Source organism: Cryptomeria japonica, chromosome 11, assembly GCF_030272615.1.
Source record: "Cryptomeria japonica chromosome 11, Sugi_1.0, whole genome shotgun sequence".
In the NCBI taxonomy this organism is placed as follows: Eukaryota; Viridiplantae; Streptophyta; class Pinopsida; order Cupressales; family Cupressaceae; genus Cryptomeria; species Cryptomeria japonica.
The window spans coordinates 626,338,496-626,354,383 of NC_081415.1; the positions used below are offsets into that span (position 1 = coordinate 626,338,496).

The 15,888-nt window shown below is 33.7% G+C and overlaps 1 protein-coding gene across 2 annotated transcripts in view; it reads right to left on the reverse strand.

Moving 5' to 3' along the window:
* The window catches only part of LOC131063143 (probable UDP-N-acetylglucosamine--peptide N-acetylglucosaminyltransferase SPINDLY), a 119,202-nt gene extending 109,605 nt beyond the window's left edge, over positions 1-9,597 (reverse strand). For both annotated transcript variants that reach the window (XM_059213863.1, XM_059213864.1), the window contains exons 1-5: positions 9,446-9,597; positions 6,738-7,281; positions 606-767; positions 261-436; positions 80-155 (exon numbers count right to left, since the gene is read on the reverse strand). In XM_059213863.1, the coding sequence (XP_059069846.1) occupies positions 80-155; positions 261-436; positions 606-767; positions 6,738-7,223 (900 nt within the window). In that variant the 5' untranslated portion in view covers positions 7,224-7,281; positions 9,446-9,597. The remainder of the gene's footprint in view (positions 1-79; positions 156-260; positions 437-605; positions 768-6,737; positions 7,282-9,445) is intronic.
* Between the last annotated feature and the right edge of the window lie 6,291 nt (positions 9,598-15,888).

A 15,888-nucleotide genomic window follows, 5' to 3' on the forward strand; every position in this document is an offset into this window, starting at 1 on the left:
GCATTCCATTTGACAAAAACAAAATCTAAGGATAAAGATAACTAAGAAGGAATAAAGCCCAGAAAGCTTCATAACATGCCTTGGTACCAAGATCTGTAAGAGCTATCGCCATGTTGTTTTTAGCAATTTCAAAGTTTGGCGACACAGCTAGACACCTGTCAAAAACAAATTTCTGGCACATCAAAAACAGTTCTAGATTAAAAACAGGTACAGTATCTTCAAAAAATCATATCACACACACTAATCACATAAATTCCTACCTTTCATAGCATGCAATGGCAGCATCCAAATCACCGCGATTCTTATATATGACTCCCATGTTGCAATATGCTTCAGCATACATAGGTCTTTGCAATGCAGCTTTTTCATAGCAGCTAAGCGCCATATCATATTGCATCATTTCTGAGTACACAACCCCTAAATTGTAATAAGCAGGCTGTATTACCAAACATAGACAGCACAGATTACATAACTCTATATTGAATATTGATCATGCTCTAGAATTACAATAAAGAGAACAGAAAAGACAAAAAATAAAAACTAAACTCTTTTTGGCATAATTATAATCTTTTAGGTAATATGAGAATTTGAAATTTCCAGCTTACAGCATAGCGGCTATCAGCTTTCAGGGCTTCATAATATTTCTGAATCCCTTCTTGGACATTTCCAGCAAGTTTCAAACTCGTCCCAATATCTGTCAAGACAATTGCTAGGTACTCCGCAGCAGGCTTGTACATAGGATCCACAGTAATAGCCTTTTGATATGCCTGCAACCAATTAACAGAGGAAAAGTTCAAATTGTTTATGACCTTGCACAAGCTAAAAATTTTATATGTCACATGCTAAATGGCAAAGCCTAACAACTCATAAAGCACAGATTAATTGGCAGCTGTGATACCAAATTCACCAGGAACCCTTGTCGATGGGACAGGTTCTTCTGCTGATCTGGATCCAGCTTGGGTCCGGCCCCATGGCTGACCATTTGACTTGGGTACATCTCAGATACACCAGTGCCAAACCGAAAGGCCGGGAACCACTATCTGGGCAAACCCAGGGACCACCCACAAAAGTTTTTAAAAGGGTAGCTTTTTTTGTTTTGAATTTTTTTTAAAACCAAAAAATATATAAATAACAAAAATTTATGAACACTAAAGTGCATTTTTGGAGGATTTAACACTTGACGGAAAATGCTAAAATTACTAAAAATGTCATGTGCCATGAAGGTCCCTATGGCCTCAAAGGCTTGGTGCCAGGGGTTCTGCCACTCAACCCCACACTATATCACAACAAAGGTGCTGCCCCCAAACCCCAGCTCTATGTCCAAAATTCATAAAATATAAGTTGACCTTGGCTGTGCCAGATGGGAAAAAAAAAAGCTTTTTTTTAATTGTTTTCCACTTACACACCAATTAATTGAACTCCATTCATATTTTTGGTTTGCCAAGTCAATTTCAAATCCACATGTAAAGCTATTATGATATAAACCATTTTGATTTGTCTTTGACATTTATGATTTGACAATTGGCATTACCTTATCAATTATCAACTGTGTTCTCACATATGTATTCAGTTTGGCATATTTAGTGCAAATAATGGATACTTTTCTATATTTTTAGTAAGGAAACCAGGGACATGTTCTCTGCCCTTTTAAAAGTGTCCCCAAATTAGGGACATTCTGGGGATACAGGGATGCCTCAAAAAAGCAATTGAGCCATCCCCTAAACTCCTCTGCTGACAAGAAACGTTTCCAAATGTCTGGGTGGGTTCATACAGGCACCTAGAAAAGTCAACTCTATTGTTTAATGATTATGGTGAATGCCTTATCATATGTATATTTGAAATTTTCTCTCTTTTTACATTTCCCCTGTTTTCTTTTAATTGTCATCCCCTAAAAAAGACCTCCATAACCCCATCCTGGAAATGCATCGAGAAATTTCCTCCTATCTCCATCCTGGAAACGTGGTGAAACATAGATTTTTACTATATATATGATAAATCCAAACCCATCTGTACCAAACCTGGGGAAAAATTCAGCAACTGCCAAACCAGAATCCTAAACCCAAACGGGCAGCATCAATAGCAACTAGCATTTACCACAGTTATGAAAATCATAGTCATTATGTAAGGGGTAAGATTCATTATGGTTTATGGTCGCAGAAAATCTTGTAAAGATGTGTAGATTTATACTCTACAAGGAGACATGAAAGCAAAAGAAGCAAAAAGTTTTCCATGTCTTTAAATTTATTGAAGTGTTTAAATTAAGAAAATTCCATTATAAATATTAAATAGCAAATTTGAAAACTATCTTTGTGAAGTAGTACAGACAGAAATAACTGCAAATACTAAATATTCATTGTCAAAAGGTGATAATAAAAATTGGTACTTAATTTGTATATAAACCTCGTGGGCATATTTTGAGATATTAGGTCACGCTTCCGTATTATTTTATTTAGTATTATAGTTATTGATGAAAAACATCTATTATTTAGGTATGTTGATGTCCTCCTCTTAAGATGCACTAGCCTCGTACCATCATTAGCAACAAAACTTCCTTCTTCCATTTACAAAATGTCACAAATCCGAGTCTTGATAAGATCAGATATTTCCAAATAAGCTTCCTTCAAATGGAACCATCCATTCAAATAGGCTACCAAAGTGTAGTAAGTCAGAGGGCTTCTAAAACATTGTGTGACTTCTGGAATATGTGTTTGCAATTAGATTAGCTATGCATTTTGGCAACCACTTCACCAAGATTGAGGTTAAATATTAACTAATAATGGTACACTTATATACACGTAATTATCAGTTGCAGTAACTGTTATGAAATACCAACTATTTGGCACTTTAATGACTAGGGATTAATCTTATATTGTTAGCAATAACAATGACTGCCAAGAGTCTCAAATGCCAATAGTGCCACTCACCAGAGTATTGGAATTTGTCAATAATTAAATGTTGAAAAAATTAAAACTGCTAAATTTTGCTGTCGATATCACCTAGCAATTGGTTTCTGCTGAGGGTTTATGATTTCATCCTTGCGTTTACACAACAGTACTTCTGCATGTCCCAGTGAGATCTGGCAGACAACCACTTGACAGTTGGTTTCAAGGCTCACACCCAGGGAACCACTGATATTGCCACAGACAGAATTGAAATTCATCGTGACCCATACAAACGCCAGGAAATTTAAAGGTTTACAATCAAGCAATGCTCCTGTTAAAGTCATAGTTAGTAATTGGGCTCTGCTATCATTTGGTATTTTGTCATGTGTGATACCTCTAGAACAATGACCTCTTGTTAGACCTGTACTAGCTCAGGACCCTACAGCATTGGAACCTCACCAAGAGTTTTTTACATTGCCAATTTGGAAGAATTTAAAAATGTTAGAAAACAACATCTATCAGCTCATTATGCTTGTCATTAAAACACAAACAGGTATCCACAATTGAAAGTGAGCATGATTGCAACCCAACCAAAAACACTAAGAAAAAATAACATATCAATATGCACTTCAATATTGTATTGTTTAAATGCATAGTAGCAAAAATCGTTTGGGGAAAAAATCGGCAAACCAAAAGTATAAGATTTTTTGAAAAAATCGGCAAAAAATGGGGAAACATATTTGGATTTAAAAAAAACATAAAAAATTGTAGAAAAAGAGAAAAACTATTATTTTAAAAAAATTAAGGGCATTTCCATACAATAGAGATATAAAGAGCAAATAAAATAGTGTTTAACCCATGAATTATATAAAATATTTTTTTGGTGTTTATATTCATATTGCTGATTACAAAGGCAAAAATATTCAGTTAACTTTTTAAGAGGGCAGTCAACAAATACACCAAATAGTTGTCCAAGTCTGAGATCAAATATTAGCCAAGTCTATGAGGTAACTGAGATCAAAAGTTAACAGACAAATAGTAAAAGTGGAAGCCATTTTGAAGTGATCCAAGAATTTCATTGTGATTGAGGCAAGGAGTTTTGTAGGTTTGATTCAATATTTTAGAAAGCTTATCAAATCATATTCCACAATTGCAATGCTTTTTTATATCATAGAAACAAAATCATTTGGGGAAGAAATCGGCAAACCAGAAGTACAAGATTTTTTGAAAAAAGTGGGTAAAAATTTGGATTTTAAAAAATAACAAAAAATTGTAGAAAAATAGACACAAACTACTTTTTTTTAAACTTAAGGACATTTCCATAGCATAGAGATATATAGAGTAAATAAAATAGAGTTTAACCCGTGATTGTAGAAAATTGATTTTTGTTGTTTATATTCATATTGCTCATTACATAGGCAAATATTCATTTGGGCAGTCACCAAATACACCAAATAGTTGTCTAAGTCTGAGATCAAAGATTATCAGACAGAGATCCAGCTATTGTTAGGAATTTAATAAAAGTGGAAGCCATTTTGAGGTGATCCGAGACTTTCATTGTAATTGAGGCAAGGAGCTTTCTAGGGGTAGTTCAATATTTGAGAAAGCTTATCAAATCATATTCCACAATTGCAATGCTTTATACTCCCTGATGGCAATTGGTAAGTCTTTTATATGGGGTAGAATTCAACAAAAGGCATTTGTTTAGCTGAAGTAAAAGATTAGCAAGCCACTGGTTTTGGCAATACCTAGCTTGCAACTACTATTTTAGGTAGAGACAAATTTTAATGATTGTGTGTTGCAAGCTCTTTTATTACAACTATGTAAGCTTGTTTGTTGTCATTCAGATTTATTTTATGGAGCACTTTCGATATATTGCTCACATAATGAATTGTATGTCTCTGTTTGAGTAAAAATTAACTATATCAATTATAAATTAAATATCATATATTTATATCTATATATATTATATATGTCTTTAGACGTTTAGTGTTGTGGTAGAAACACTCCACTGGTGAGGCAGCCACCAAGGTTCAAAGCCCTGCTAGGCCATTGATTTCACGGGCTTTCTGCTTTTGTTGGGTCGTTGAGCTCATGGATTTGAACAAGTGAAGTGTGGGGAATGATGAACCCCACGAAAATGGACAAAATAACAGGATTTGAACAAGTGTGGGGAATGATGACCCCCCGAAAAATGGACAAAATAACAAACTTTTTCAATGTTGATTCCACATTGACTCTGATTTTGTCTTGGATCAACCCTATTTATAAGAAATTCGATAATTTCACAAGTTTTTCTAGGGTTTTGCAAGTTTATACAATGATTTTTCACTTTTTTACCCTTTTTTGGGGTTTTTAACATGATTTAAATGCAAAAAATCATTGAAATTTGGGTCAACGATTGGTCAACAATTTTTTCGTGAATCGAGATTTTTTAAGGGAATAAATCACCTGGCTCCAGGATTCAGGATTAATCAAGTATAATTGCAATTTTTTGCAGACTATTGCTTCTATGGACTTTAAAGCATGGTCAGCATGATTGCAATTATGGTGCTTATTGCCAATGAAGTATGTCTGTCGTAGCCAAAAAAAATCATTGGATAAATTTATGCTTATTCAGTCTCATTTGATTCCCCTTCAAAATTTTGATAAAATGACCTACCAAACAATTATATTTTGGGCTTAAGTTTACCAAGCACTGCTTTTACTGACTTATTTGGGGATTTTCATCCAAGAAAAGTTATTACTTTTTGAGAAACACTTGTACCAATTTTATATTTATCAATACACTTATACGAGGAATTTTAGACAGGTGCAAGATTCCTTAAATAGGTTTCTTGAATCTTATCTGAGAGATTTTCTTAGCTATGACCCATTCAAAATTCAACGGATGAGAGAAGCCCCCTTTATCAATTATAAGAGTTGTGTTGGATAAAGCTATTGGGGTTCAACTTCAGCTGTTTAGTTCTTGGAGACCATATCGGGTTTCCATTATTAGTCATCTCACAATAAATTCAGGGGCTTAACACATTCATTGTTGGTTACCAAATGATCACTTTTAAATATGCCCTATTGTATTTTGATATTTGGCACTTTTTTACTATAGAACAAAAAATTAACTAACAAGAAAGCCACAAAAAAATTTAAACGAAATTGTAAATTTCTAGAAACTGAGTAACAGGCACTAGTATAGCCTAAATCCAGGTCATTACTACCAACAGGTCAGCAGGCAACATGTTCACATGCAATTACACGGCCACTGAAAGGGATTCAAATGCCACATCTAGAGGCTACAATTCTATTAAAGTTTAGTAAGATCAGAGAATATATTTATGGCAAAGTTCTTTGTCACGCGCAATTATTTAAACTTCACCAACATATATTCATTTTGCCTGCGATCTGCTAAATAATGGACAATTCTTATGTTATTCATTGAAGGTCTCCCAAACGTTTTCTTAATTGAAACAATATAAGGAAGTTCATTGCTTGGTTATAAATATAGCATCCAATAAGCTTTCCTTCTATAATTGTCCATGCTGAAGAAACATACAGTTACAGGAGTAAAGTTCATCCTAGAGCCAAGACATACCAAATAAATTCTTCAGCAATAATTTGGTGAGTAAAATGTCCAAATGATTACAACCTAAGTCTCCTCAAAACAAACTCAACAATAATCACATTAACAATATGCTCATCAAAACTTGTTTCCTTCAAGAAAAGAAAGGACTGTGCAAATCAGGTGGCCAGATATTACATTGAGTTTCTACATCAAAGCAGATACACCTACAAACATCATTTAAAATATCTCAGTTATTCTTGAGAAATATAGATTTGTAGGCTAGAAGCACAACATACCTCTGCTGCCTGTAACAAGTGTCCTTCATCCTTGTATAAAACCCCACAATGTGTATAAGCACAAGCATTCTGAGGATCTAATCTAATAGCTTCTGCAAAGCTTTGGAATGCTGGCTGAGTCAAACCTTGCATTTGGAGACAAATTCCCTTTCCAATATGAGCCTCAACATTGCCTGTGTCTGTTTCCAAAACAGTTTCATATAGAGATAGTGCATCCATGAACTTGTTCCTTGATCGAAGAATATTGGCATATGAAAGTGCATCCTTTCCTTGAAACTTTCTAAGGGGAGAATCAGCAGGGAGAGGGGAGGTAAGATTAGAACAAGAACTAATAGTATTCACTGGATGACTCATTGTTCCATCAGGTGCTTTCTTCAAGAGCTCATTATTATTGCCAGTCGGATCCTGCTGATCCCTTACACTGTTCACTACTGGGGTCTGGGGCTGACTGATTTGGGATTCTGTCCATGCCATAACTGGACACATTCAACACCTCAATGGCACATTCCTTGCCTCTTATATAACGCTACTACAAGGATGTGTGCTGTAATCACAAAAGTCCAAATTACATACTAAAATAAGAAAGGCCGTGCCACAGAAAACCCAATTTAAGCTCAAAATCACTAATATAATAACAAGCAGAAGTACATGAATGTGGAACATTATCCCATTATAAGGATATGAACATCAAAAAACTTCATACATTATGAACATAACCGCTTGGACACAATTTTGTACCAATATAAAAGTCAAACAGCACACATCAGCCCTAGCACCGAATATGCCCTCAAGTTACAAATTTAAAATGCAAACTTAATGATTAAGAATTCCCAATTTAAGCACAAAACCCAAACCAGAAACAATTGTTGTAATATAAAATTCAGACATCACCGACCAGTCTTCAGAGTGACAATCCCCTCGACATACTACAACTTACAAACATTGATTACAGAGAAAATGATAAAGAAATTCCAATTTAAGTTCAAACACCATACAACAATACACTATTTTTGTACCAATCTAAAATTCAGATACGGACCATCAGCCCTAGTGCTGAATATCCCTTCAATATAATATAACCTGAAAACTTATACTAGAGAATTGAAAAATAAAATTTAAATCCCAAGTTGCACCCAAAACCAGACCCTAGTTCTGCATCAATTGAAGATTCAAAAGGCCATCACAAGCTCCTATACCAAAAATTTCCTAAAGCTTTAAACATAACTTATACACTTACACTATAAATATGATGATGCAAAAAACCCAATTGCATCTGAAAACCCAAAATAGTAATATAAGATTTAAATTAATAAATGTATGCCCTTGTACTAATAATCCCCTCAATATAACTTGCAAAACTTATACTATAAATCTAGTGATACGGAAACATCAATTTATGCTCAAAAACCAAACCATGAATTGTTCTTGCATCAATGTAAGACTCAAATAATAATAAATAACGATCATCCCTGGCACTGAAACTGGTCACAGCTAATAGTATTAATAAAATAATTATACAAAAACCACACTTCAATCTCAAAAACCTAAAACCGTTTGTGCATCATATGAAATTCAAACAGCATCCATTCCCCAACATGATATACCGTAAACCCTTTATGTAGGAAGCTAATGATACATAAACCCCAATCTCAGCTCAAAACACAAACTACACAAAGCTTTTGCATCAATGTACGATTCAAACACTGTCCACCAGCCCCGAAATCCCCACTACGGAACATAACTTTAACTAAAAAGTTATTCATATAAAAACCCAGTCTAAGCTCAAGATCCAACTAGACCCTACCTTAATGTAAGATTCAAGCAGTAACCATAAACCTTAGTGCTGAAAATTCCCTCCACATAACATAACTTACAAACATAAACCATACCTCTAATGATCCAGAAACGCCAATCTCAGCGCAAAACCCAAACTAGACCCTGTTTTCGCATGAACGGAATATTGAAACAGAAACTACGAAACCTAATATGAAATCGCTTCAATATAACTTTCTAACTTGAACCATAAAACATAATGATACAGAACTCCCAATTCAAGCTCAAAATCCAATAGAAACTCAAAGTCGGACACTCTTTGGTATCAACATAAGACAAACACTAACCATAACACCTTTACGCTGAAAATACTCTCCATATAACATATCTTTAAAAATTACACTATAAAAGTTACGATACAGAAATCCCACTTCACGCTCAAAACCCGGACTATGTTTCAGCAACAAATACTCCAAAAAAAACAACTCACTGTCCATGGAACTGCAAATACCATAACACAACAACTTATTTTCTTCCAAACCAGAAAACATATCATAACTTCCTAAACTCACATTAACAAACAATTTCCAAAACTCTGAAGCAAATGTCCCGAAATGCTTATTTCGAAAACAACTGCTCCATTTTCAAACAGGCGAAAAATTAAAACCCTAATTAAAACTCAAAACAGAAAAAATGCAATACTCGAGTCAAATGCTCATTTATTTACCTGCAGAAAGAGATCATGCAGATGCTCTTCTCGAAAGGCCAAGATAACAGTCAAAAGAAAAGGAGGAAAAATAAAATATCAGAACACCAGAAAATATATATATATATACGTACGTACGTACATGTAGAAAACCGAGAAGCGGACATAGAAAAGCAGGGCGTGAAATGACAGCCGGGAATGCAATGCAATATATACAGTGCGTATATACCTTTTTAAAAACAAAATCAAGAGCCTTCCATTCGCTGCAAAGAACGGCTCTGCTTTCTTCCTCCGCTAAACATAACGACCGTTTAAACGTCGTCCCGCTGAGTCCCTTCGACTAAATTTTCGCCAAAATCCGATACGCTTTTTTTTTCATTTTCCTTTTCCCCATAAAAGCCTCACATTTCCAATTTATTTTATGGTATAAAATAATGCGTCTGTGGACCCCACGAGATGTGCACGTTTTGCAGTTTGGTAATAATGGCGATGGAAAGGCAAAAGGGGTTTTAACTTTCTTTCCTAAGCGATGATGGTTTTTTTTAGTTTTTTTTAATGCATAATTTTATTAAAAGGGGTTTTAACTTTCTTTCCTAAGCGATGATGTTATTTACCACTAAACCCTGCCGTCCTCCTCAAGAAATATTTTATTTCCAAATGTTAGGTGCGGCTTCTTTTTAACTAGAGGAACAAAAAAAATTATATTTTTTTTAATTTTGTTTTTTTTGGTTCGACTTGGTATGACAGACTTGAGCCACTAAAATGTGCTAAACGACAAAAGGAAAGAAGTATTTTCCTTTTTGGGGGAGGTTGTGGGATATATTTGTATGTATCAATTCTATTGGGTGATAATTGAACAATTAAATATTATGTTGGGGAAATATAATTTAAGGAATAAGATATTTTGAATGGAAGTATAAATGTGGAATATGCTTTCTTAATAATTTTATAATTAGCTGTTTTTATATATATTAAAAAATTATGTAAAAAACATTGAGAGATATTACACTTTTTTTTAAATCGATATTTTTATATATTTATAGTTTTCTTTTCATCAATAAGTTCTTTGTAATCTTTCTTTCATTTTTGTCAGGTTTTCTTACTAATCTTTTTTGAGTATTTTGCTTTCATTTTGTTTTTCTTGTTTTCTTTTCATCAATCTTTTCTTCTGATTTTCATTGCATTTTGTTTTTCTTACTAGCATTTGTATCAAAAGAAGGTGATGGATTGTAATTTATATTAAATGTACTATAAATTTGATAGAGGTTTATGATTGAATTTAGTAAGTGTTTCTTAAAATATTTTAGCAAGTGTTGGATTTTTAGAGTATTTTACAAGTAGATGGTTTTGTAGATTTTATAGCAATTGGACAAGTTTAAAGTCTTAAAAGCTTAGAAATTTACAAAGTTGGTTATCTCAACAATTAATGCTAAAGAAATATGTCATATTTTATAAAAATTAATGCTAAAAACAAATATCTCATATTTTTATAACAATTAATGTTAGAAATTATAGATGCATACAATGTGAAAAAAAACTCTATTACATTAATTAAGAGAAACTTCTTTCTCACCTCAAAGGCAACGTAAGGCCTCTTATTTTCCACTGTAAAATTCCAACATATCCTTCATCCTAAAGTCTCTTCCATAAAATGCTTCCTAAATAATTCTCTTAAATTAATTTGCATAATTTTCAATAAAACATATTTAAAATATATATGCTTATTTATTAAGTCTAATTTTACAAATTTATTGTACCCTAAATCACATTGTATTTAAAAGCCTCTAAATTTAGAGGGATATGTAAAGAATTTGTGTAAATCTATGTGCATGTAATTATGTTTTATCAAAGATTCTTACTATTGACCTTTTTACTCTTTTTAGGCATAGAACAATGGTAAAGAAATTAAACCTAAAATTTTAAAGGCTCATGAAACAATAGTTGTTAGGCTAAAAATTATTTTCACCCACTCTCTCAACAAGAAACCCTAATGAGAGGAAGTCTTTGAAGCTCCTGCGGGATGAGAAGGGTAGATGTAGGAAAAGGAAGAAAAGGGACTCTCCTTCTCCATGTTCTCAATCTTGGGATATTATGGGTGATGATTCAGAAGGAATTAATAATTTAAATGATAACCCTAGGATGGAGGTCTCTGCAAAGGGTGCAAATTTTCCATCATCTTCTTCTCCAAAGAATGTGGGTAAATTTGATTGGCCTCCTTTCCCTAGGGATTTGAATAAGGATTCTCCTCTTCTGAATTTTGAGTAGGAACATTTGGAGTATTTATTAGGAGTGGTTAGTGATGTTGTTGTTGATCAATTTAGGATTTTGAAATGATTTTTTTTGGAAATGAACCAGTTCAACTGAGTATTAGTAGGTTGGGTTTGATATAGAATCATCTGACTCATTTAGCCTACAACCTTGTATATTGCAACCTAAGTGTGGTGTTGACGAGTTCGTAGAGGACCTGGGTGCATGAGGAATCAACTCATAAAGAGTATCGGACTATGAATAAATCAATTCGAGTTGTTGAGCATGGAGTTTTCGTTGTTCCTCAGTAATGGCCCCTGACATGGCAACATCCTTGGCAATATTAGGCAAAATAAATTCACTCTTTATTCCCTTAAGAGTAAGATTTTGAGATGGGTGAAGGTAAGGTTGATATGCAGGGTGATACATTAAGAAAATTATTCCAATGATGGAAAAAGTTGTTAATGATGCAAGTTTATTGAAAATGACTGTGAAGGCCACATTGGCACTCTAGAAGCCAAGATTAAGAGGGTTGATGATAATCTCATTAACTTGAGTTTTAAGTATATTCGTAATAGTGCTGACAGTATCAAAATACTAGTGGACAAATGGCAAAAGAATCGAGTTAATGTTTCTACTGATGAGGCCTTTATTGATCTAGATTGTGTTGATAAAGGGAAACAAATTTGGAGGAGAAGGGCCCATGTGCAAGAACTAGAGATAGCCTTAAAAAATCAAAAGAGCAAGACAAAAAGGACTTCCAAGATACACACAATATGGTTGAAAATCTAGATCAATTAGAAGTTGAGGTTGTTGAAGCTGATGAGCAGTTAATTAAGTTACTTTTAATCATACTTTCTACTTAAAACTTTTAATATATTATGTGAACTAATATGCCTGTCGCATACCTAATGCATGCATATTTACTCTTTTTTGTTATTATATTATGCTAATTAGGAGGTATATTAGAAATAATGTTTGTGACTAAATGTTTCACTTCTTTTTTTATTAATGCGAATGAATGTTCAGATTTTCAAAATAGTTATCATTATGTTCTGTTTTATTTTCTTGAATGTGTTTTGAGTTAACAAGCAAACAAATAGTTATGAAGTTCAGCTCAGCAAGCACACCAGTGATGATCACTCCTGATCGCTCCAGCTGGAGATATGTCCTCGATCTCCTCTAAATTCAATTTATCAGTTGTTTCTATGATCTTTAGTTTCTATCTAGAGTTATCAATGTAATGATAACTCCTTTTCAGTTCAGTTCATAGTTGTTACTCAGTTTAAGCGGGTAACCTTATTTTTTAATTTGAATAAAGGATATGTATAAATATCCCCTCACTTTCTTTAGAAAGCTAGTTAGTCAAGTAGTTAGTAAATTAGCTAGTAGTAGATTCTCGTACTTTGTAATTTACAAACCTGTTTTACTTCCTTCTAAAAGTAAATTTCAATGAAAATTCAAAGTTGATCTGAGAGTAACTGTGTTTCAAATCCCACCAAAGGAAGAGCAGGGCCCGCTCGATCGAAGAGAGGTGATCCTTGTGTGATTTCATTCTTATTTCAGTTCTGCATATTGATTTCATTACATTCTGTTTATTTTAAATTGTGAACAATTTTTAGGCAAATGGAAAATTGATTACATGAGTTGTAGCTATTTACTTTCATGCAAAAGTACCTAAATGGATGGATGCATAATAGAAATCTCAGTGCTATAATTTTATTTTATTTCACTCAGCAATGCATTTTATTTTTCTTTACAGTAGATGTTAAGATGATGGATTTGAATCAAAGCAAGAATGGAAACATTATTGAACTAACCCATGGAATTTAGTTTATTTCAATGTTTGTTAAAATAGATTTCATTTCCTGCAAACATAGAAGATTTTATTTATGAAAACATAGAATAGATTTTATTTCTCGCAAGTGTAAAATAGATTTACTTTTCAGCACATAATTTAAGATTTAAATGCATAGGAAATTAAAAGTTGTTTTAGTTTTGGATAGATAATTCCATGGATAAGTCTTGATCATGCCATGTTCAAACTCTTGGTTTCAGATCTAAAATCTTCTTCAGGATAGTTTAGTTCCTTTAACTTAGATTCATAGAGTGTCTTTAGTCTCAAAACTCAACCATAGAAGAGAGATCTTGATAGCTCTTCACGGAGCATGACCGAACCTAAGTCGCTATTTTACGGTGCAAAAACCCCCAACCTTAATCATTTTCTTATCGCAAACAACTTTCAGACACACCCTATTTGATATTGAAAAGAAATTAAATGGTGTAAGTTGTGACATCAACGATCTTGCCCACCATTTTTGGTGGTGTTGTCAGGGAATAAAACGATCTGGCTACCAAGTTAAAGCCTTAGTGATGATAAGGAAAGATTTAATCAGTTGATGAGACAAGCTAGAGATCCTTTTGGAAGATTTCTTCCAAGACATTACAATCTTGATCAATTCCAAGACAACCAACAAGACACTTTTGAAGAATAAGAAGAACAAATTGAACAACAACAAAAAGAGATGGGTGATCGAGCAGATGTGGATAACCCACCACCTCATAAGACATTTTCATATCCCATCAACCTGAATATAGGAGATCATGAGCCTCCTATGAAAAATATTGCACCCTTGATCTTACCAACTTTTAGAGGAAAAGCTTTTGAAGGTCTTGACCAATTCCTTTTTGAGTTTAAAGTCCTTTGTCATACTTATGACTATACCACGGATAACCAGAAGTTGAAGTTATTTCCTTCTACTTTAAAAGAGTCAGCATTACGATGGTTTATGGGTTTACGAGCTAGTTCTATATCAACATGACAAGAAATGGAAACTATATTCTTGGATAAATACCAAGATTATTGTCAAGTGAGGGATAGGAAAGAAGAGTTGTTTCGAATGAAGCAAATGGAACATGAGAGTTTGGAATATTATGCTGATAGGTTTATGTTTGGGTATAAAAGGTGTGCCGAGGGACTCAATCAGGACATAAGCCGAACAACTTTCTTGAGAGGAATTGATGATGAATCAAGAGAAGCTTTAAAATTAACGGGGAAAGGAGATATCAATAAAATTCCTTTGGAAGAAATTATTGATATCTGCAAAAACTACTCTAGGACTAGGGTTGGGACTATGGATTTTAGGAGAAATAAGGCTTCACCACCTGATGTGTCTAAAGTAATGGAGGAAATAGCAAATTTAAAAATTCATATACTCCTTCGTCTTAATACTTAAGTAGACAAGAAAACCATTGAACCCTTAGCTATATATTGTTAAAAATGTAGGGCAAAACATCTTTCGAGAGAATGTCCATTAAATTAGATTGATCTTTGTGAGATATGTGAAAAAAATCATGCGAGAGGTTCTTGTAATCTTTTACAAGAAATCAGGAATCATTTGAAGAAACCACCAATGATAGAAGAAGAGCTTAACTATGCTAGACAAAGATCACATAATTTAGGATTCAATTCAAGACAATGTGGTCCTAAAAGTAATTGGAATTCAAATCAATGGCAGAATCCTAATTAATGGAGTCCTTTTCAAATGCAAATGCCTCATAAATCTTGAGGACCTCCTGAGTGGATTAATCCTCAATGGAACCAACCACAGTGGCAACCTAATCCACCTTTGTGGCTGCAAAATCAATTCCAATTCCAACTGTGGCAAAACCAAGCTCCAAAATGGCCTTGGGGACAACCTCCACCTCTTATTACTAGACCTTATACTACTAATGAGTAGGTAAACCAACCTCAGATACCAACTCAACCTATGCCAAATTCTAAGAATAGTCGTCCTCGAAAGACATTTGGGGCTAATACCAATTCTCCTGGTTTGAATGTTATAGAAGTCAATGATATTCAATTAAGAAACCATAATGTTCCTACAAAATTAGATGCTTTGGGAGATAAGGAGGAGAAGAATGAAGAAGCTCAAGAAAAAGAACAGAAACCTAATAAAATTAAGGAAGTTACTGATAAGGCCCCTTATCTAGAACATTTGAAAAATGACCAAGTAGCTCATGATTCCTCTCAACCAGATCACATTGACATAGCAGATTTTACACTCCTCTGTGAGCTAAAGAAAATCAATATAGAGATTCCTTTGTTGCAAGCTATTAAGTACATACCATAACTTAATCAACTCATTAAGTCATTCTGCATCAAAACTCCTGGAAGAAAGAGGAAATTTCCCTCCACAATTCAAGTAGAAACTAAACTCGCTGATATATTATCAAGGAGATTGCTTCCTCGAAAGTATAGTGACCCTGGGAGTCTTGTAATTACATTTAGCATAGGGAGTTGAGATACCTAATGTATTGATTGCTCTAGGAGCGACCATAAATTTTACTACTGTAGATATTGCAAAGATGTTGGCAATGCAAGAAATTCAACCAACAACAATTGTGCTTCAATTGGCGGATCAA